Consider the following 22,635-nt stretch of genomic DNA (forward strand, 5'->3'; position numbering starts at 1 on the left):
GTGTTAATCAACAACGGAAGAAACTCCTTGAGGCTAGGGTCTAATTCATTGGCGTATAGGACACTCGGTATGCAGCCTGACGAGGTAAAACCAACGACTACCGCCACAGGCACTAAATTACCCGACCTAGTACCGCATCGAGAGCTGTGCATTCATCTCAACCAGGTTAGCAATAACGGACAATATTCAAGGAGGCCACCCTTCAACTATACTTAGAGCAGTGCATCGTTAAAACGGAGAAATACAACGACGGTAGAACCGAAGTCGCTTTCAACGTGGCAATATAAGAGGTTAACCCAGGACAACATCCCTGAGCTGATAATATCGGTGTTAGATATAAATCATAATCTCGCGGAATATAGGATACCTCAGCTTAACGCTGCACATAAAATGACCAGCACAAGGTCCCGGAATGAAGTTGAAAAATGCACCAATGTGGGGATCTCCCGATCTCGGGACACACGCTGGATTCGACGACACTCGAGTAGATGGTAAAGTGTACTTTGCAACTTAAAACAGCATTTATAAACGCTGCTGAAGTTTCCGTGGTACTAGCAACCTAAGTGATATAGTAGATAACCTCAAGAGCGTAGTCAACACTAAGTACACCCTTGTCACCACCGATGATAACTGGATGATATACCCATACGGGGCAAACTGTTCGACTTAACCGATGTTGAGAGCACTACCGCCGCCTCAAACAAACCATATACCGCTTTCACCGATGATGACAAGTGGGTGTTATTACCGGGTAAAGTCGACTGGTTTCTCAATATTAGGCCTCGGCCCCCTACTAATGTTCACGGATAATAAAGACAACCACCTAAACAAAGTCGCGGAACAACGGAACCCTGCTCGTGGCTTACATCCCGACTCAGAGACGAAGGTGAGTCATCAGCCCACTCGCCAGTATGGCAGCCCACATGCTATCGAAAGTAAAGCGGGATGCAAAACGTGGTATTGCAGTTGGTGTCTGAATTCAAGGTGTGGTCAGGATCCTGAGAGTCTACCGCTTAACTCAACACTGGTCATCCAAGTCTACCTAGGGGAACCATCGCGAATGATGTAGAGATCGTGAAGGGGTCAAACTCCGTGGGGAAACAACAACAGTATCACGCTTTGCAACGCTTACGCATGGTGGGTGTCGACTCCAAAACCAGTCTGCAGGGTGTCACCGGTCGTGGAAGACACTATATCACTAACCAAGATCTTCCTACCCGACAACATACACTTCATGGGGTGAAGTGCACCCCTGAACTATTATCAGAAAACCAGTTGGAAATTATCTCGTAATAATATAGCAATGTCTTGGATTCGCCCCAACACTACGATTAATCCACTTAGGGGACACGGAGGGATTCGATCAGCCTGGTGAGGAAGACACCTTATACATCCTGCACTTGAAAGACAACGTGTATAGGCGGGTGTCGTTATCAGATTTTAAAGAGCCTGAATGGTTAGTCAACTTAACCCTCACCTCACCTTATATCTCCCTGAAACAAAAGAATACTATCTCCGAGATTAGGAACAACGGTATGATTATAGGATCGTTCGTTCCGAATCTAGTGTACAAGTCATACCAATACCAGACCACTCGGCAACATGTTAGCTTCAGACAGTGGGAGGGTAAAGATAGAGATCAAATTACTCGATTACCAAGAGGTTTTAGAAATGTTGCGGAAAACTTCACATTCATCATAGACGCCTATCTCGAGATATAAGTTTGACTTAGTTATATTAGCATTATAGATGATATGGTGATAGGTTGGGAAGCCAGGTGTAATAACCAACGTTGTTGTATTATTAAGGTATCAGGAAACGACCCTGTACCAACCCTTGATGGGGTTCGCCTCTTTAATGGACGTAGAGCTAAGACCCCGCTTTTTTTACACACGCTAATCTAAGTATTATCGGCTTTAAGTACATTAATCGAAGGTTAAATGAAACCCAATTAAAATATATTATGGGATTGAGCTATATCCCTGAATTAGTACCAGAACACTAGTTGGAAATTATATCATAATAGTATTATAACAATGTCTTGGCTTCACCCCAACACTACGCTTTTAACGCATCTAGGGGACACGGAGGGATTTGATAAGCCTGGTCATAAAACACCTCATACGCCCTATTATTTAACAACGGTGTGTACATACGGCAGGACCTGGCAGTCTTTAAAGAACCTAAATGGGTGATCAACGTGACCACCACCGCACCTTATATCTCACTAGACAAAGATGGTTATGTCTCTGAAATTAGGAACAACGGTACCTTGCTCACGTCTTTCATTCCAACTGAAAGGATGATAGTTTCTAACTCTGAATATTGGTCTAGGGACACCCTGTTAATTTCAGCCAGGAAGTCTCAGTTAATAGCCACCCACCACCATCATTCCATAATAGGGTTAGGGTATGGAAACAAACTCCACACTCATCGTAGAAGTCGGTTACAAGGATAAGTTTGATTTGGATGACCTTGACCCATCCCCAAACTTGGAACTTTTACCTGGTGTAACAATACGTTGGGGTAACGACCCCTTAACATCAGGTTTTTTATCTTGCAGATTCGTGATACGATTGGGGGACTCCCAACAGGGATTACTACCCCCCATAAAAAACTGCTATGATGTTGAGATAGACCAAAAGTTACCTATTGACCCTTCCCGTATCTACACATACGAGAATCTAAGTTTTATAAGCCTCAGGTACGTTGGCCAACTATTAAGTGATGCCCAATTAAATTATCTTTTGTAATATATATTATAGGATGGGACTGTATCCAGGTATAGATGAAGTAGCGAAGACTCTGGAAACCGTAGACGGGTTCCGCTTGAGACAATTATGTGATGTAAGACGCCAACTAGAACAAGATCGTGATAAGCGGAAAGCACTGTGTAAGAAGTACCATAGAGCTTTCAACATCGTGGATGGGGCCGATACTACCCTGATGGCAACTAGCATGGGACTAGGGGTAGTAGGTGTTGGGTTGCTGACAACCATCGTGGCCGCACCCATAGTGCTGGGACTCGAAATAACGGCTGGGGTGTCAGGGTTGGCTGGATTGGTATTTAAGTTTGTTTCTCGCAGACTGCAACGTAAGGCATTGAAGCATGATGAGATCAGGGTTCTGGCTGAAGCAAAGCTTAACACAATAGATGATCATATTTCCACGGCACTCACTGATAACAAAATCTCGGAGGAGGAGTTTCGTTTAGTCCTCTCTGAACTCGCAAAATATCATAGAATGAAACAAGAAATCCGGTCCAAGTCTCGTAAAAGTACTACTATCAGCGAAGACGAGAAAAAAAAGTACATAGAACAGGGGGTACGAAAAGCCCAGCAAGCTTTCATTACCAACACCAAAGAGATCCTAGACGATTCACGTTAAACTGTTTCGTCGAGGTCAACGTGACATAGTGTCATAGCGGCACATGGATATAGATAAAATGAACTACTTGAGGATGGGTCAGGCAGACAGGAATTATTGATTCCAGACAACGTGTCACGTGATGCGTGGGTGCGCATGATCTACCCGTTAAACTGACCTACTTCAGCTAAGTCCGCGGTAGCTCAGTCGACCCATTATGTATAGTCTGCGCAAGCTGCGCAAGTAGTTCGTATCCCACCGTTTCATGTGTGATAGCAGCCGGCACAATTCCCCTTGGGAGGAAGCGCATTGGGACATTTTGCTTATTTTATGAAATAAAGCTCTGTAGTAGATGGTAATGGGAAGGGTCCAACTAAGGCTTTATCTATTAAATGAAGCCTTAGATTACCCTGGTCCAGGACTGTCATCCTGTCTACTACTGTGGCTTAGACTACCAGTTGCCCGACTTCCATTTTGTTGAAGCCGAGGTGGCTGAGTGGGTTAGATCACTGACTTTGTGTGCTGGCTAGCTATTCTCGAAACTTCTTAAGGTGCCTCTTAAGCCCATTCTAACACATTGGACTGCATCAAAATCCCAGATTCTTAGGTCTGACTGAATAAGGGCCCTGGCCATTAGGTGTCTCACCCTGAGAGTGGAGTTCAAATCCCAGATGTGACTGAATCCCAAAAAGTACTACAGCCAGTACATTACTGAAAAGAGTAGTCCCAAACCTAACATATGTTAAAAGTCAGATAGTCAGTATCTATTTGTAGTCTGTATGTGTCCTTTGAATTTGAACTAGCTCATCATAAGAAATTTGTTAGTGGAACTGATACAATTAGTATTTTTTATGACAAGCATTCCCTCTAAATACAGTATGGCACAAATAACATATTATCCCTGTAAAGAATTAGCCCAGAATGGTCGTCATTCAGGAGGTTTGATATATTTTTCTGTGAGAAGATGCCCTCCTATTAGTTTGGCTGTGTTCCAGTGACTACTGTAGGGTAGATTATGAAGGTGATGGGACAGGACTCACTTGCTCTGTGGAAGGCTGTATCTAGTGATAACTGGCACTGATCATCCATCTTGTCTCACAGCTGGAAATGCAGCGATGATGACACCAACCTTACTCTGATTCTGTCAGAGTCAGGATACAGCCATCTCCACACGGTCTCCGTGGTGTTACAGTCGGCTATCAGATGTCGGCAGTGAGATGGGTGAATGTCAGACGGGGTGTAGAGGTGGATACTGACTCCTCAACCACTTTGTCCAACCTGTTACAGTCTGTGAACATCTGACACCTGCTGGTGTGATACTGCTGGAATATTGCTGACTGCAGTCGTGTGTAACAACCTTCACACATGCACCGGGATGAACTCTGGAACAGGATCTCTCACACCAGGACCAGGATGATCCTTGACTGAGAACATTGTATGTAACACCTTGTCTAGGATGAGCCAAACTGTAGAACATGGTATCTAACACCTTGTCTAGGATGAGCCAAACTGTAGAACATGGTATCTAACACCTTGTCTAGGATGAGCCAAACTGTAGAACATGGTATCTAACACCTTGTCTAGGATGAGCCAAACTGTAGAACATGGTATCTCACACCTTGTCTAGGATGAGCCAAACTGTAGAACATGGGTAGGATGAGCCAAACTGTAGAACATGGTATCTCACACCTTGTCTAGGATGAGCCAAACTGTAGAACATGGTATCTCACATGCCTTGTCTAGGATGAGCCAAACTGTAGAACATGGTATCTCACACCTTGTCTAGGATGAGCCAAACTGTAGAACATGGTATCTCACACCTTGTCTAGGATGAGCCAAACTGTAGAACATGGTATCTCACACCTTGTCTAGGATGAGCCAAACTGTAGAACATGGTATCTCACTCTAGGATACAATGAGTATCTCACACCCTAGCTAGAGCCTAGTATCTAACACCTTGTCTAGAGCAGCATATCTCACACCCTTAGCTCTAAAATAGGGTCTTCAAAAACACCTTGTCTAAGATGAACCTAGCTCTAAAACAAGCTATTTCAGACCATTTTTTAAATGAACCTAGCTCTAAAACAAGGTATTTCAGACCATTTCTGAAATGAACCTAGCTCAAAACAAGGTATTTCAGACCATTTCTGAAATGAACCTAGCTCTAAAACAAGGTATTTCACGCTCTGTCTAAGGTGAACCTTACTCTAGATCAGGGTATCTCACACCTTGTGTAGGATTGACCTTCTTCTAAATGTAGGTGCCTCACACCTAGTCTGAGATGAACCAAGCTCGAGAAAACACGGTATCTTACACCTTGTCTGAGATGAAACTAGCTCTTATACATGATATTATATAATGTATCTCACTGATGCACTGGGGATAAGCCTAGCTCTAGAAGGTGTTTCACATCAGGACTGGTGGATAAACCTAGCTCTGGATCAGGGCATCAAACCTTGTCTAGGATGAACCTAGATCAAGATTAGGATATCTCACACCTTGTCTAGGATGAACCTAGATCTAAATTAGGGTATCTCACGCCTTGTCTAGGATGAACCTAGATCAAGATTAGGATATCTCACACCTTTTCTAGGATGAACCTAGATCTAAATTAGCGTATCTAGGGTATATCTCATCTAGGATGAACCTTAGATCTAAAATTGGGGTATTTGTCTAGGATGAACCTAGATCAAGATTAGGATATCTCATGCCTTGTCTAGGATGAACCTAGATCAAGATTAGGATATCTCACGCATTGTCTAGGATGAACCTAGGATGAACCTATATCTAGGATTATCTAAATTAGGGTATCTCACGCCTTGTCTAGGATGAACCTAGATCTAAATTAGGGTATCTCAAGCCTTGTCACAGGATGAACCTAGATCTAAATTAGCATATCTCACGCCTTTTCTAGGATGAACCTAGATCTAAATTAGGGTATCTCACGCATTGTCTAGGATGAACCTAGATCTAAATTAGGATATCTCACGCATTGTCTAGGATGAACCTAGATCTAAATTAGGGTATCTCACGCCTTGTCTAGGATGAACCTAGATCTAAATTAGGGTATCTCACGCATTGTCTAGGATGAACCTAGATCTAAATTAGCATATCTCACTCCTTTTCTAGGATGAACCTAGATCTAAATTAGGGTATCTCACGCCTTGTCTAGGATGAACCTAGATCTAAATTAGGATATCTCACACCTTTTCTAGGATGAACCTAGATCTAAATTAGTGTATCTCACACCTTGTCTAGGATGAACCTAGATCTAAATTAGGGTATATCACGCCTTGTCTAGGATGAACCTAGATCTAAATTAGGATATCTCACGCCTTGTCTAGGATCAACATTGCTCTAGATCAGGGTATATCACACCTTGTCTTGGATTAACTGTTCTCTAAATGTGGGTATCTCACACCTTGTCTGAGAAGAACCTAGATCTAGATTAGGGTATCTCACACCTTGTCTATAATGAACCTCGCTCTGGAACAGGGTATACATCCCACACACTGTCAGGGATGAACCTAAATCTCAATCAGAGTATTTCACCCCTGGACTGGGGATGAACCTAGCTTTAGAACACAAAACTAACATAACTGAAAGTTTGTCCAAATTGGTGTTAAAACCAGCCCACTCACTCACTCATAATAACTTGTGTATGAACACTTGCACTCATGACATAATGCTACAGTTTCTGTATGGCAGTCAGTTGTATAACACGTAGGTAGGAGTTATGACATTTCTACTCTGATACACACTACTGTATTTGTTGGTATTGTTAAACACTTTGATAACGACAGGCTCGTATCATCATATGCCAGACAAATCATCAGTAATGATAAGGTTACCATGCAACAATTCAGGAATACAATGGGTTTGGGGAGAATGTCTTATAATTCCCTAAGCTGATGACTGATCTGGTCTAGTCACACATTGTTGAAACTTTATGCTATTGTAAAACAGTCACAATAAGTTGATTGCAATTTTACACAATGTGTCTGCCGATGACGGGGCAGTAAGATCTAACAGTGACACGACCTCGGGTAGCCGAGTAGGTAGCTCAATCCCAGCTAGGGCTCTCCATCACAGAATTTTATGATGATATAAGTGCTTGCGTGATTTATCAAAGTCAACAGCAGGTTGAAATTAGTTGGGTAACGGCTCTAGTATGCCCTCACAGATATAAATGTCATCGTCATCATCAGTTGAAAAGCTTTGTGTTGCAAGAGCATTCCATGTAGTCTAGACTCTTTGTTATAGCACGAGGAGTGTGTATGCTGAGTGGTTATGTCAAAAAAGTGACGCTAAAACTGAAAACCATTATTGCCAGTGGGGATTAAGCAAGGTATCCTCAGACCGTGGGTGGTATTCTCCATATCTGAAATCAAATATACCACATGTCGGTTACCTCATTTGCTGTTTCCATGTTGAGTCTGAACTCTTAACATGGAGGCAACTAATTATCATGCCTAGTTTGATTTCTATCTCACAGAAATACCACCGATTTTTCAAATATATTACGGCACTTCATTCATCTTTGAGACAGTGAAGCATATATCAGTTATATATTATGGGGCAGGTGTGTGGCTTGTGTTTTCACTGTCATCCCACACGGGGCCTGAGTTTGATTTCTATTGTGAAGTCCATTCTCACAATCCCAAGCTCTGTTCCATAAAGAGTGAGTGAGTGAGTTGGGTATTATGCCCCTTTGTTAATATTTCAGCAATATCATGGCGGGGAACACCAGAAATGAGTTTTAGACGTTGTACCCATGTGGGGAATGGAAACCTGGTCTTTAGTGTGACGAGCAGACGCTTTAACCATTAGGCTACCCCACTGCCCCTGTTCAATAAAGAGATCTTTAGACAAAGGTGGTCATTCCTCCCATACTTTAAGCTAGGCTCACAACCTTCTGAGTGCAAAGATCAGACACTGTGGGATAGGACACTCCTCTATATGATATTGGAGCAAAGTTGTCTCACAGAAGCTGGTTTAATTGTTGTCTGTGGAGAAACAAGGTCATGATTATTGCTCAGGGGCTCCTTTCACGAAGCACCCTTTACTGAGGTTAACCTTAACTCCCATTCTTTAACATTGCACTAAGGTTACCTTAGTGACTTACGATCACCTTAGTGCTTTGTGAAAGGAGCCCCAGGCCTATAGTCCGTTTGGCTCAAAAGTGGACTGATGAATTGTAATCTAACTGAAAAGCTAGTACACATATGAAACGCTGATCATAATCAACGCATCAGACCAACTCAGTGAGTTTTTTGCAGACTATCATTAAAATTTTGATACGGTTCACTATTAGTTACGAGGGAGGAGTGCAAAGAGAGGACAAGGTCCACTTTTGAGCCAAACGGACTATAGATTAGGTGGAATGTCTGTCTGTCTGTCTGTCTGTCTGTCTGTCTGTCTGTCTGTCTACAACACCATTCAGTTTGACCTGATCAAAGGCTATATAATTAGGCGATAGTGTCCATATTCTTATGAATATCGTGTTTTTCGATGTCTTTAAGGACAATGTTCAGAAGTTATTTTTTCTTTGCAGACAGGAATTATACGCACAGCTGAAGAAGACTATATCATCGAACCTCTCGAGCATCACATTGTTCTTGACCTTGACCTTGACAATACAATTGGCAAGCCCCACAAACTGTCAATATTGACAAGTCATCAACGGATGTTTGAATCCCCAAAATCCTCTGGTAAGAATGCATTCAATAACTTCACTTCACAGTCTATAGTATATTTTTCACACTTAGAGGTGAAATTATCTTAATTATTTTGACAAAAGGTGTCAAGGAATTCCTTTTGTTTTTGAGACCAGAACCATCTGTAAGAATTTGTCCTATTTCATATACAGCTGTGTAAATGGAAAATGGTGGATTGATCTTTTTGCACTAGCATGAAGAAAGGCTCTCCACAGGGCAAAATATGAAATTTAATATAACTGAAAATACAGGTTGTTTAAAAAGTGTATGTTGATTTTTTCTTTGTTTAATTCGATTGTTTTATTTCTGGCATGAACAAATGGGCATTAGGGTCTTATAACAATGTCTTCTGTGTACATTGTGGGTAAGTGCCCTTTTGAAAAACAAGCAAACAACATGGATGGGTTTGGGAGTGAATGAGAGTTATTTTATGATGCTGTTGGTCACCTCCTTGGTCTAGTGGACAGAGGATCTGCCTGGAGAACTGAGGGTCTGGGATTTGATCTGCCACTGCATCATGCCGAAAGAGTGAGTGAATGAGTGAGTGAGTGAGTTTTTTCACAAAACTGTGAATTTCAGTGTTTACATATTAAAAAGGAATTTTGATACTGATGTGGAAAAAGGGTTGCTGGCCTAATTATATCCTATAGTCTGGATGCAATTGAATTAGTACTGACAGAAAAATTCAGTAGCTTGTAGTATGAACATCAATCTCCAATCATCCAAATTCCTTGTCACACATCAGTTGGCCCACTATATAGGACATCATCCCATCTCTCTGTAGGACAAGCATGAACCTAGTCTGTCACCTTCCTTCTTTTTGATGGACAATCATTAACTTAGTCAGTGTAGCCTTCCTTCTCTCTGTAGGACAGTCATGAACTTAGTCTGTAGCCTTCCTTCTCTCTGTAGGACAGTCATGAACCTAGTCTGTAGCCTTCCTTCTCTCTGTAGGACAGTCATGAACCTAGTCTGTAGCCTTCCTTCTCTCTGTAGGACAGTCATGAACTTAGTCTGTAGCCTTCCTTCTCTCTGTAGGACAGTCATGAACCTAGTCTGTAGCCTTCCTTCTCTCTGTAGGACAGTCATGAACTTAGTCTGTAGCCTTCCTTCTCTCTGTAGGACAGTCATGAACCTAGTCTGTAGCCTTCCTTCTCTCTGTAGGACAGTCATGAACTTAGTCTGTAGCCTTCCTTCTCTCTGTAGGACAATCATGAACTTAGTCTGTAGCCTTCCTTCTCTCTGTAGGACAGTCATGAACCTAGTCTGTAACCTTCCTTCTCTCTGTAGGACAATCATGAACCTAGTCTGTAGCCTTCCTTCTCTCTGTAGGACAGTCATTAACTTAGTCTGTAGCCTTCCTTCTCTCTGTAGGACAGTCATGAACTTAGTCTGTAGCCTTCCTTCTCTCTGTAGGACAGTCATGAACCTAGTCTGTAGCCTTCCTTCTCTCTGTAGGACAATCATTAACTTAGTCAGTGTAGCCTTCCTTCTCTCTGTAGGACAATCATGAACCTAGTCTGTAGCCTTCCTTCTCTCTGTAGGACAGTCATTAACTTAGTCTGAAGCCTTCCTTCTCTCTGTAGGACAGTCATTAACTTAGTCTGTAGCCTTCCTTCTCTCTAGGACAGTCATGAACCTAGTCTGTAGCCTTCCTTCTCTCTGTAGGACAATCATGAACCTAGTCTGTAGCCTTCCTTCTCTCTGTAGGACAATCATGAACCTAGTCTGTAGCCTTCCTTCTCTCTGTAGGACAGTCATGAACCTAGTCTGTAGCCTTCCTTCTCTCTGTAGGACAGTCATGAACCTAGTCTGTAGCCTTCCTTCTCTCTGTAGGACAATCATGAACTTAGTCTGTAGCCTTCCTTCTCTCTGTAGGACAATCATGAACCTAGTCTGTAGCCTTCCTTCTCTCTGTAGGACAATCATGAACCTAGTCTGTAGCCTCCTTCTCTGTAGGACAATCATGAACTTAGTCAGTGTACAGGACAGTCATGAACCTAGTCTGTAGCCTTCCTTCTCTCTGTAGGACAGTCATGAACTTAGTCTGTAGCCTTCCTTCTCTCTGTAGGACAATCATGAACTTAGTCTGTAGCCTTCCTTCTCTCTGTAGGACAGTCATGAACCTAGTCTGTAGCCTTCCTTCTCTCTGTAGGACAGTCATGAACCTAGTCTGTAGCCTCCTATCTCATTGTAGGACAAGCGTGAAATTAGTCTGTAGCCTTCCTTCTCTCCATAGGACAAGAATGAATCTAGTTATTAGCCTCCAATCTCTCTCGAGAACAAGCGTGACTTGAAAATAATCCCTTGTGGTCAAGCTTTATCTAAAGCTTGCTTCTTTTTCATGTAATTTATACAGGTCCATGCAATATTTATATTACTTCAGATGGGAATCAGCACATTTTTTTCAAACAGTCAGTGTGAAGTTCTTTTCTCCCTGTTTTGGTTTGGAAACATTATCATCCAGAAAGGATACCGAGAAGCAGTGTTTACACGAAAACAACAAATATTTAGTTTCCTCTTCGCCATAACACTTTGCTTGGCAGGTTCCATTAAGTGACTTTAGTGTTCCACTGGCAATATCAAATATTTTGATATGGTACATCTGGCCTGGTATTTTCTACCAAGTTCAGTAGGTTCAGGAAAACAAACATATAATTACAAACTAACAAGGTAGATTGGGCAGTCAGGAGACAGCTTGATCTGCCTGCCACCCAGGCTGCTGTGAGTTGAAAGAGAAATTGTGATATGGCAGGTGCCATACTTGCTATGGTTTTCATCCTCCACAGTTGTGGTGATGAAGGAAAGTAGAACAATTAGCGGGTGTTGGAGATTAGCTTTGTCAGGTCAGGCCAGGTCTTTAGGAATTCATCCCAGAAGCTGATGGTCCCCATCTGGTGATGTTTGGCCAGCTTGTCCCAGTCATCAGCCACTGTCATCAAGTACTTACTGTTCAGCACAAGAAGAACAGTGAATGTCTCAGAGTAAACCAATACATCCAGTTATTCAAGGCAGAGTGAATCATAGTAATCCCCTTCTCATTCAGCAATGTGACCATCATCACTAGCTCTACTCTTACCTAATCCATCGCTTCTTTCCTCAATGAAGTTCATCCATCCAAGATACCTCCACCACACAAACACCTTTGCAAACGCCACCTCCATCACAAATTAAACGCAATCTCAAACATTTCCACAAACATCATCATGACAAGAATACAATCCTAAACAGTTGTCTACAAACACCAACACCATCAATGAACACAATCCTAAACACTGCCACAAAGACCACCACCACCATCACGACAATGACACAATCCTAAACAGTCCCACAAAGACCACCACCACCATCACGAAAATGACACAATCCTAAACACTCCCACAAAGACCACCACCATCATGACAAGAATAGAACTTTAAACACCAAGACCACTCAAAACAGCAGCAGGTGAGGTGAGGTGAAATTGGGTTTAACGTCATGCTCGAGAATATTTCGCTCATATGATGACGTACATGCGTGTGTATGTGTATGTGCGGCTGCTTGTACTAGCCCAGACTTAAGCTGGTTTTTTTTATAGTGCTAGCCCACTGAGATACCATGCCGCAGTGAAGCATGAATACCCCACTCAGACACATTATACTGACTCCGAGCCGACCAGTCCTTGTTGTACCCATTAATGCCGAGAGCCAGACAGGGACCAACAAGTACCATATTTTAACGTCTTTTGGTATGACGCAGTCGGGGATTGAACCCGCGACCTTCCGCGCTCCGGGCGGACGCTCTAACCCTACACCACGGAGGCGGTCAAAACAGCAGCACAGTTTGTCTTGTACACTTACTTATTTGAGTTTATTTGTTTCTCTTTTGAGGTAGCATTTACCCAAGCATTCCAGGATGACAGTTATGGACAATGGCGATGGCGCCGTGCCAGTAGGAAGCAATGGCCACAGACCCAGGCAGTCACGGAACGAACAGTGGAGATGCTGGTTGTGGTGGATAAAACAATGTACCATAACCATGGCGACAAGAATATAACAACATACACACTCACCCTGTTTAATATGGTAAGTTCTAATATACTCTTTAAAAAAGTAGGAGAACTTCATTTTTAATTTACGATTGAAAAATTTTGGGAGATATATCAGAGTCAACCAATGTTGATATGAAAATAATGAATGCTTGGAGAGTGCATCACCACTTGCACTTCCTTATGACTGTAGTTGTTTGTACAGGAATCGTTCTTGAAAGATCATTGGTTTATGACGTGAAATTTGCATGTGTACGATTTTCATTTTAAAAAGACAACAACAATAACGGCTAGAAGCAAACACTAACAACTGTGTGATGCTAGATGATTGTCATAAGTACTGGTCTACAGTGATTTAGTCGACCTTGAAAACCGTCAAAATCAAGAATAACACCCCATGCATGTGTATGGGGCTACTGCGTTGTGCACGTGCATCCCATGCGTTGTGTCTAGAGGTGGTGATAAAGATAAATGGTGGAGCATTGATGTCTGTCTTTGAAAAGTTTGCTAATGCTTATACCCCCTATCCAAATTGAAAGTTCAGCTTCCCGTACTTTTTTTAATGAGTATATCATGTTTAATATGGTAAGTCTTAAAATCAAGACAGCAAGATAATAATTTTAAATATGAAAGATGTTATCAAAGAAAAAAATATGTGCCTTAATCAGTCATCTGGGCATATAAGCTTTTATATATACTGACAGTTCTGGACATATTTAGTTTGAATTGTGGACATAAAACAGGTATTGAATAACGTGAAGAAAACATGGCAATATTCTACAAAGTACAAGATATGTACACACAGTAAATATAGATACATTCACGATACATCATACATCATCATCATCATCATCATCATAAAACATTTATATAGCGCCAGTTCCAGTTCAAAAGTACTGCTGAGTAGCGCTCTCCGAACAACTCGAGAATGAAAAGTTAGACATTGTATGCATACAAAGGAGGTTCATTCTAACACTTTCACTTTACAACAGATCTAATTGAATGGAAACAGTGTGAGAATTAAGCCAAAATTTTGACATGTATATACATGAAAAGTATTTTTAATTTATTTTAAATTGTGGATATTATTTCTGGATAACTGTTGGTAATATGTTATGATTCTCTTCTAGACCTATTCTGAGTGTATTGTAATGTATACTGAATCTAGCCAATATATTAATTTTGTGTATATGCTGGGCTTTTTACTTGGTATCAAGTCAGAAACCACTTTTGGTCAAGCTAACGGACATTCTTTGCGTTATTTCAACAAGAAGGAAGCTGATAATTAGCAAGGAACTTGGTCAATACAGGACTGTGTGATATGACCAGTACTGAAAGGGCATGCCACTTGTACTGAAGACATGTTGTAAGGCCACACCTTTCCTTTAGGTGAATAGCTCGGGATACAGTCTGTGTTTGTCAAAAGAGGAAATACTTTCTTTCAAGGCAGGTTGTCATGATATAGTTAAGTCATTTATGTAGTTGTCAGATTATTTGCTATTTACTAACACCGCCTGGAGTAGGGTGGGGATGAAAGGGAGGGAAATGACACAGTTTCTGTGATGGAATTCAGATGAGTGCTACCGTTTAACAGTTTACAATGATGTATGTTTACTTACATGGTGGTACATTGAGTCAGTGGCATATGGTCAATGGTGAATGTCCATGTGTATCTTGGTCAGCGTGTTGTATGTCCAGATGGTCAAACCATGAAACAATAAAAATGCACCTTAAGTTTAAACAAAGTATTTTTAGTGAAAATTGGCATATATGTGGACAAATTATCACCCTTAGAGGCAAAAGACTTGAATGAGTGATTGAGTTTAGTTTTCTTCCGCTTTTAGCAATATCACGGCACAGGATACCAGAAATGGGCTTTACACATTGTACCCATGTGGGGAATCTAACTCTGGTCTTTAGCATCAAAAGACTTGAATTTGCATAAATTTCACTGGTTCATGATAAGATAAGATAAGATATTTATTGCACAGCATTCCATGAAGAAACAGTGGCAATATTATATATACTACATATATAAACTCAGCAGGTACAAGAAATATAGATACATTTCACACATATATGATGTACATTATAACAATTTTTAGAAATCATGTGGTATAATGACATGGAAATAATATTTGAGGAGACTATTTGAGGAGTTTATAGAATTCATTTAAAGTTTACTGAGAAAATGTCAAATCAGCAGAGTCTATATGTTAGTTGGAGCTATTTCATCTGCAAATATTTTTCAACATGTTTGATTCATTACAGGTATCCAAGCTGTTTGAGGACCAGAGCCTCGGGAGCATCATCAATATAGTCCTGGTTGGTCTTATTCTCCTGGAGGGGGATGAGGTAAGCTGACATGCGGGTTGGGACCATTCCTCTGGAGGGGTGAGGTGGGCTGACATGGGTAGGTGTCTCATTCTGCTGGAGGGGTGGTGTAAGTTTACATGGAGGCTGGACCCATTCTTTTAAAGAGGTGGGGTAAGCTAAAATGAGTTGTGTAAGCTGATATGTCTCTTGGTCTCATTCTACTGGAAGAGGTAAGCTGACATACAAGTTGTGATTATTCCTGTTATTGACTGCACAATGGGATGTTCTGAAAGGTTTTGTAGTGTTCATGACCTGTTGTATGCCGGAAATCATCCAAGTATTATAAGCATAAACTGTATTGGTAAGGTGACACATTTTGGCTGGGCATCACTTGACAAGGCACTGATAGACTTTGTTGTTTAAAGCTTGACTTAGTGTTTCCCAGTCTACACCGTGTCAAGCCTTGTTACTGGTAATACAAGGGGGTCAAGCAGTTAGGACATTGTTATATGATAGAGTCTTTGTTCTTGGCAATCTTAAGTCAAAAAACTTTCAAAGTTAAATTTAAACTTACCAGATTTTTAAACGCAGTAATGCTGTTATTTTATACTGTTGGCTAAACTTGTCCTACAGCGGCTGAAGGGATGGTGTAAATCCAACTAGGGCCCATGCAGGTAGCAAAATTACTGTAAGTCCCCATGGTCCCTAGTATGGTGATCTACCTTCAGTTGTTGGTGATCTATAGCCTGTTTTTATATTGTATTGTCCAAATAGTGCTCTTAGGTTTAACTTTCATCACTAGTTTTAATTCTAATTGTGACATTCTAGTTGTTTTTCTGTCCTTTGATGACAGATTTTCGTAATATACACATATTCAATTTCAATGTCAAATATTTTCTCGTCACAATATGGCTGAAATATTGCTGATGTGACATTAAATATTAACTCACTCACTCACTCTTGGCAATCTTGTGAAATAATCCTATAAGGACAAAACTCTGATCCATGTGATGAAAATGTACTGTAAAGTGCCAGCCGCCATGATGTTAAACTATTTACTGAGAGAGTGTAATCCCAAATATGGCACATGTTGTATGTTGTACTCCACAGACGTAAAGAACAGAAAGATTCTTTCATATTGCTAAAGTTTATCTGTCTTGAAACATGTGTGAAGATACAGGGAGTCTCAGTGGAATTTCTCTTAATTTTATTGACAAGTGATGGTATGTTTGATGTCGAAAGGAATGAGGTTAAGATTCCATTTATCATCCAAAGTCATTCTTCCAACTTCTTCAGTTTGTAAACAGTAGTATCTCAATGTAAACAGTAATGTCTTCAGTGTAAACAGTAAGCTAACCAGACATTAGTAATGTTAGTTGATTGTGACATGTTAGTAACTGATGATGTCACAATGGTCTGTAAAGCATTGTGATCGACTGTCTCCTAGGAGACATCACTGTTCTCATTCAAGTGATATCCCATGTGGAAGCAAGATTTGGATGATAAAATGTGTTAAGTAATCAGGAACATATGTCTCATTAGTGTTTTATTGACTCTAGTTATACTCAGTCCTGAAGTAATGTGTGTATCTCAGTTCATGACACTCCAGGAACATTATCTCCACGTTATCAAAACACATGGGAAACTTTGAGATAGCTGGAGTTGCCAAATACACACTGAAGAAAGTTATCAAGATTGTGTGACATTAACATAAATAATTTTGTCTTTAACATTTTCTGTTTTGAAAAAACCCTCATAGTGTTGTTATTACGTAGCCAGGTCTGGTTGTGAGCCACCATGCAGATCGAACACTCAACAGCTTCTGTACCTGGCAGTCCGGTTCCTCGTTGGAGCCAACGGTCGCCAGCATGACCATGCTATACTCCTCACTGGAATGGATCTCTGCTCCTATAAGAATGCACCCTGTGATACACTTGGTACGAATCATGAATTTTCTGTTCTGCATTACTGTCTTTTAGCACTTTTTTTGAACATTTATGGTTTCAGGCCATTTGTTAAAGAGTTGGTTGCTCAAGCTGAAGATTGAACAGTGAAGGTCCTGGTTAGAATTGGTCTTCAGTAAACCATGCTTGTCATAAGAGGCGACTAATGGGATCAGGTGGTCAGACTTGCTGACTTGGTTGACACATGTCATTGTATCCCAATTGTGTAGATCGATGCTCATGCTGTTGATCACCAGATTTTCTGGTCTGGACTCGATTATTTACAGACTGCCACCATATAGCTGGAATATTGCTGAGTGCAGCGTAAAACTAAACCTACTCACTCACTCAAACTGAAAATCAAAGTTAATATCCCTACATACGTACGATGGATGAGCTAATTCCTGCATGATGTTACCAGAATATTTCAACAAGGGACCGTATTCCTACAGTGTTTCAACAGCAGTATAGTTTATCACCTGACACAATATTCAACATTTCCAACAATAAGCAGAATTTAGATATTATTCAAATCATCTCCTTAAAAAAATTCATTAATTGAGGGATTTTTTTGGGTACCGGTAATTTTTTTTAACAACAATTTGGTTCATAGTTTTACTCTAAAAACAATAATATATAAATGACTTACATGCACTACACTAGGGTAATAATGACCTCAAGGACTGACCGCCTCCGTGATGTAGTGGTTAGAGCGTCCGCCCGGAGAGCGGAAGGTCGCGGGTTGGATCCCGACCGCGTCATACCAAAAGACGTTAAAATGTGGTACTTGTTGGTGCCTGCCTGGCGCTCGGCATTAATGGGTACAACAAGGACTGGTCGGCTCGGAGTCAGTATAATGTGTCTGAGTGGGGTATTCATGCTTCACTGCAGCATGGTATCTCAGTGGGCTAGAACTATAAAACCAGCTTCAGTCTGGGCTAGTATAAGCATACACACATACACATGCATGCACGTCGTCATATGAGCGAAATGTTCTGAAGCACGACGTTAAACTCAATTTCACCTCACCTCACCACCACCTCAAGGACCACTAATTTTATTTTGTTAAAATCATAGTTCTTTACATGTATTTCAACTAATATATGTACAGCAAGTGGTTGGGACAACTGTTCATTATGCCATCAGTTTGTTACACAGTAGTTCATTATAAGCCAAATTTACTGTAATATTCTCAGCTGCAATCATTTGTTTCTTGTGTTCAGGGAGCATATGTTAATTATGCTCATTCACTACCTCTGCCCTATATGCCTGTATTTCTTTCTGAAAACAGAGCTGTTACATAGTAATGCATCATAAGATTTGAGTTAGCTGTCAGTAGTTTTGAATTCCTTGAATCAAGAATCATCCAAGTTACCAGAACCTATTTCCCTTTGAGCTAAAAACTTCTGTTTGTGAATAGTTCCTGTTGGCATTCAAAAATTATTTCTTGCGTTGTCATGGAAACTAAGTTAAACAATATTGAAAGAAGTGTAAGCTTTATTCTGGAGTTGAACCAAAACATTCCAGCGTCTAAGAACTGAGTTGTATAGGTTTCATGAATGAAATGTCAGAGTTAGGAAGGGTTATGTTTTTGCTATACTTCCACTGGTGTACAGCTCAGTGTTGTAATGCAGCCCTTCTTTGCAGGACTCAAAATGCCAGGTTGTTTTGTTTACTAAAAGCCATCTGGTTTCTCTGCTGTTCATATACATTGAGAAACTGTTCTTCTTAGTTAACATTGATGGGAGGTGATATGGTTAGAGTACATTGTCTCTGTTGAAAGCTGATAAAGCACAGAGGCAGTTATCCCTGTTCTGATTGAATTAAAACAAGATACAGTTTACCATCAAACACTTGCCTCTACTTATCCTGGGGCGGTGGGGTAGCCTTGTGGTTAAAGCATTCAGATGTCACGGCGAAAACCCGGGTTCAATTCTCCACATGGGCACAATTAGACTAAGGCTTAGTCTCTGAATATATATAATTTTGATAGTAACAAACAAGCCCATTTAAATTGAAAAGGAGCCCTAGGGAGACCAGAGATTCAGAACCTGAGGAAATCTAGACTTGCTTTATTTAGGGCTTTAGCACTGCAGAGAGGGCTTGGCAGTAGGGAAATTAATGTGGTTCAGGGACTGTGAGACAGACTAGGGCACAATGTGTGAAGCCCATTTCTGGTGTCCCCTGCTGTGGTGTTGCTGGAATATTGCTAAAAATGGCATAAAACTCACTCACTCATTCTACTTATCATAACACCAGTATGAAGTGTGAGCAGGTAGCCCAGTTGACCATGCTGACAGAAGTCAATGTATGATCACAAAAGTTTGCACCCTATAGACATCTATCATACACTTCAGCAACAACAGGGTCCAGGGTAGCCCAGTTGTGAGTGTGTCGAGTGTTGAACCCCTTGGTCACACCATAGACAGTGATTGTGGGTTCAAATCCCACTTCACCCAAATTATGTTCTGGGTTTGTTGGCACCATACCTTTGCTCATTGGTTTCATGGAAGTGGTAAATGTTTAAGACCTGCATCCATTTGGAATTTCATCACAGTAAGCTCACACTTCACAGGAATGATGTTATACCAGTGATCAGCATTAAACCCAACTCACTCACTCTGCTGCAGAATGTTTTACACATACTTTTTGTCATCAACATAAAATTTCATTATTTTTGTCAGAATGTTTGCCCTTGTAGTTTACATTATTACAGTTCAGGACTCATCCATCATCGGCTAGACAGCAGTTAATGCCTAGACATACTCCAGATCTTAAATGTCTTTATTCTCAGCAGTTATGATCAAACTTGTATCTTTCTGTCGAAATAAGAGTTGCTTGTGTCAGTATTTCTAACAGTTTATATGTAATGGTACACTGGAAGTATTGAGAGTTATTCCCCTTGTGTTCAGGTTTTGCTCCCATAGAGGGCATGTGTAACCAAATCCGAAGCTGTACCATCAATGAGGACACAGGACTGGCCACAGCGCTCACCATCGCACACGAAATGGGGCACAAGTACGTAGAGACTATACTGACTTGGTGCATTAACTAATTTCCCTCCAACAATGGTGTTTACCAAAACATGCTGTACATCCCATCGCCTAATTTCTATTATTGTACATCCCAATCACCTAATCTCTATCACTGTATACTGGCTTCCATCTATGGTCATTCACTCTATGTAAACATGTTGTACAAACAGTATGTATACCCTATTTAACTTAATCCCCCTCACCAATCTGTTGTAATAACAACTCTGTGGCTTCCTGTACATACTATATATACCTCTGTAACTATTCACTGTCATTCACCTGATGAAGGGAAGTATTAGCCCAGAAACGTCGTGTGTAAATAATATAGAAGTTGCACATCCATATCAAGCGTGTTGTATTACCCTACCAACTTCTAAATGCCTATCAAACATCTGTATACTGACTTGTCAACATGTGGTGTATGTTCAAAAATTTTATACCTATATGTCACTGTACCCATGAAGGTGTGGGTTAGAATTTGTCTTCAGCAACCCGTGCTTATCGTAAGAGGCTCACTGGCTTGGTTGACACATGTCATCATATCCCAATTGTATAGATTGATGCTCATGCTGTTGATCACTGGATTGTCTGATCCAGCCTCAATTATTACAGCTGGATAGCTGGAGTACCGCTGAGTGTGGCATTGAACAACAAACAAATAAACAAACAAACAGTAACTGAGTCTTAACTGGACAAGCCACTCTTCATGTTTTATCCAGATTTCTATTTTCTTTCTTATGGATTTGACCCGTGAAGATCCGGGGTAGAATAGGTCTTCAGCAACCCATGCTTGCCACAAAAGCGCGACTATGCTTGTCGTAAGAGGCGACTAACAGGATCGGGTGGTCAGGCTCGCTGACTTGGTTGACACATGTCATCGGTTCCCAATTGCACAGATCGATGCTCATACTGTTGATCACTGGATTGTCTGATCCAGACTTCGATTATTTACAGACCTCCGCCTTATAGCTGGAATATTGCTGAGTGCGGTGTAAAACTTAACTCACTCACTCACTCTTAGGATATTGTTTGTGGATGTGGATGTGACAAATGTTTTGTGTGTGTTGCAGCTTCGGGATGTACCATGATGGCGAGGGGAACTACTGTACTCACAGTGCAGGGTCTATCATGGCTCCTACCCTCATGGGGAAAGATGGACTCTTCCAGTGGTCCACGTGCAGCAGGGCCTACCTCACAAAGTTCCTCAAGTGAGTGAGTCAGCTGTGGGTACATACACGATAGACTGGCTTTATGGGTTGCTGACATGATCATACATTCATAGCAAAACGTTCTGTACTCATCAAACCTATCCATGGTTTGAACATGTCATTACGTAACTTTTAAAAACATTATTCTTCTCTCCAAACAAGGGTAACATGTATTTATTCAGCAGGTTATCTCCCCTCAGTTAATAGAACAGATCACACTTGATGGATCATCCATCCGTGGATGAAACTATGAAAATCAAGCTTATTGATGTTTTTTAGTATATAACTTATTTTTGAGAATAATATTTATCTGGATGTCTGGGTATAATCCGATATCATTAACCTAAATAATCTTGGTGTTTAAAAAATACTACTGGTTAGCAAACAGTTATTGCCGCGTAACAGTTTTCGCCAATACATCTGTATCACACATGCGCAGTTCCGGTCAATTACAATTCCGGTATTTTTCCCCACGGTATTTGACAACAATAAAGGACAGCAAGAGAAAATTCTTCACGGCAAGTAACATCGAGAAAAATAAGATTAAGTTATGAACCCTATAAAATAATTTTAACTTAGTCCCACAACCTATATAATAGCAAGTTCAAGTTCACAAGTCATTAACTGATTCATTCCCTATCAATTTACTGTAAAAGAAACACTCAAAAAGTCACACAATCAATTATTCTAGGTTACTGTATGATATAAATATATATCATTTCACGAATGGCATGAGAAATTCTGAATGGCGATAACTGTTACAATTAGTTGTGAAAAAACATCCCTTTATACTGCCATGATTCGCATTGATTCCCTTCCTCGGCGTTATATAAAACATGATCAGCGGCAGTGAACGGGCTGGACACATCGGTGAATACCTAATTAAGTATCATAATTAAATTATGTTTCATTCATTTAACGAACGAGTAATTTTGTAAATACTGCTAAAATATGGCGATAGCTGTTCGCTTACCAGTATGGATGTAAGATGAATCCCTTATTTGCTGACTGTTTGAAGATTAA

The 22,635-nt window shown here is 40.7% G+C and overlaps 1 protein-coding gene across 1 annotated transcript in view; it reads left to right on the forward strand.

Annotated features, from left to right (window-relative positions):
* The window catches only part of LOC124276909 (A disintegrin and metalloproteinase with thrombospondin motifs 16-like), a 165,646-nt gene that overhangs the window by 120,749 nt on the left and 22,262 nt on the right, over positions 1–22,635 (forward strand). Inside the window, 7 exon segments of the mRNA XM_046712576.1 lie at positions 8,921–9,077; positions 12,957–13,147; positions 15,382–15,465; positions 17,202–17,264; positions 17,267–17,363; positions 20,282–20,387; positions 21,475–21,612. Coding sequence (XP_046568532.1) covers positions 8,921–9,077; positions 12,957–13,147; positions 15,382–15,465; positions 17,202–17,264; positions 17,267–17,363; positions 20,282–20,387; positions 21,475–21,612 — 836 coding nt within the window.

Source organism: Haliotis rubra, unplaced genomic scaffold (genome assembly GCF_003918875.1).
Source record: "Haliotis rubra isolate DU_JTF1 unplaced genomic scaffold, ASM391887v1 Scf215, whole genome shotgun sequence".
Taxonomy (NCBI): domain Eukaryota; kingdom Metazoa; phylum Mollusca; class Gastropoda; order Lepetellida; family Haliotidae; genus Haliotis; species Haliotis rubra.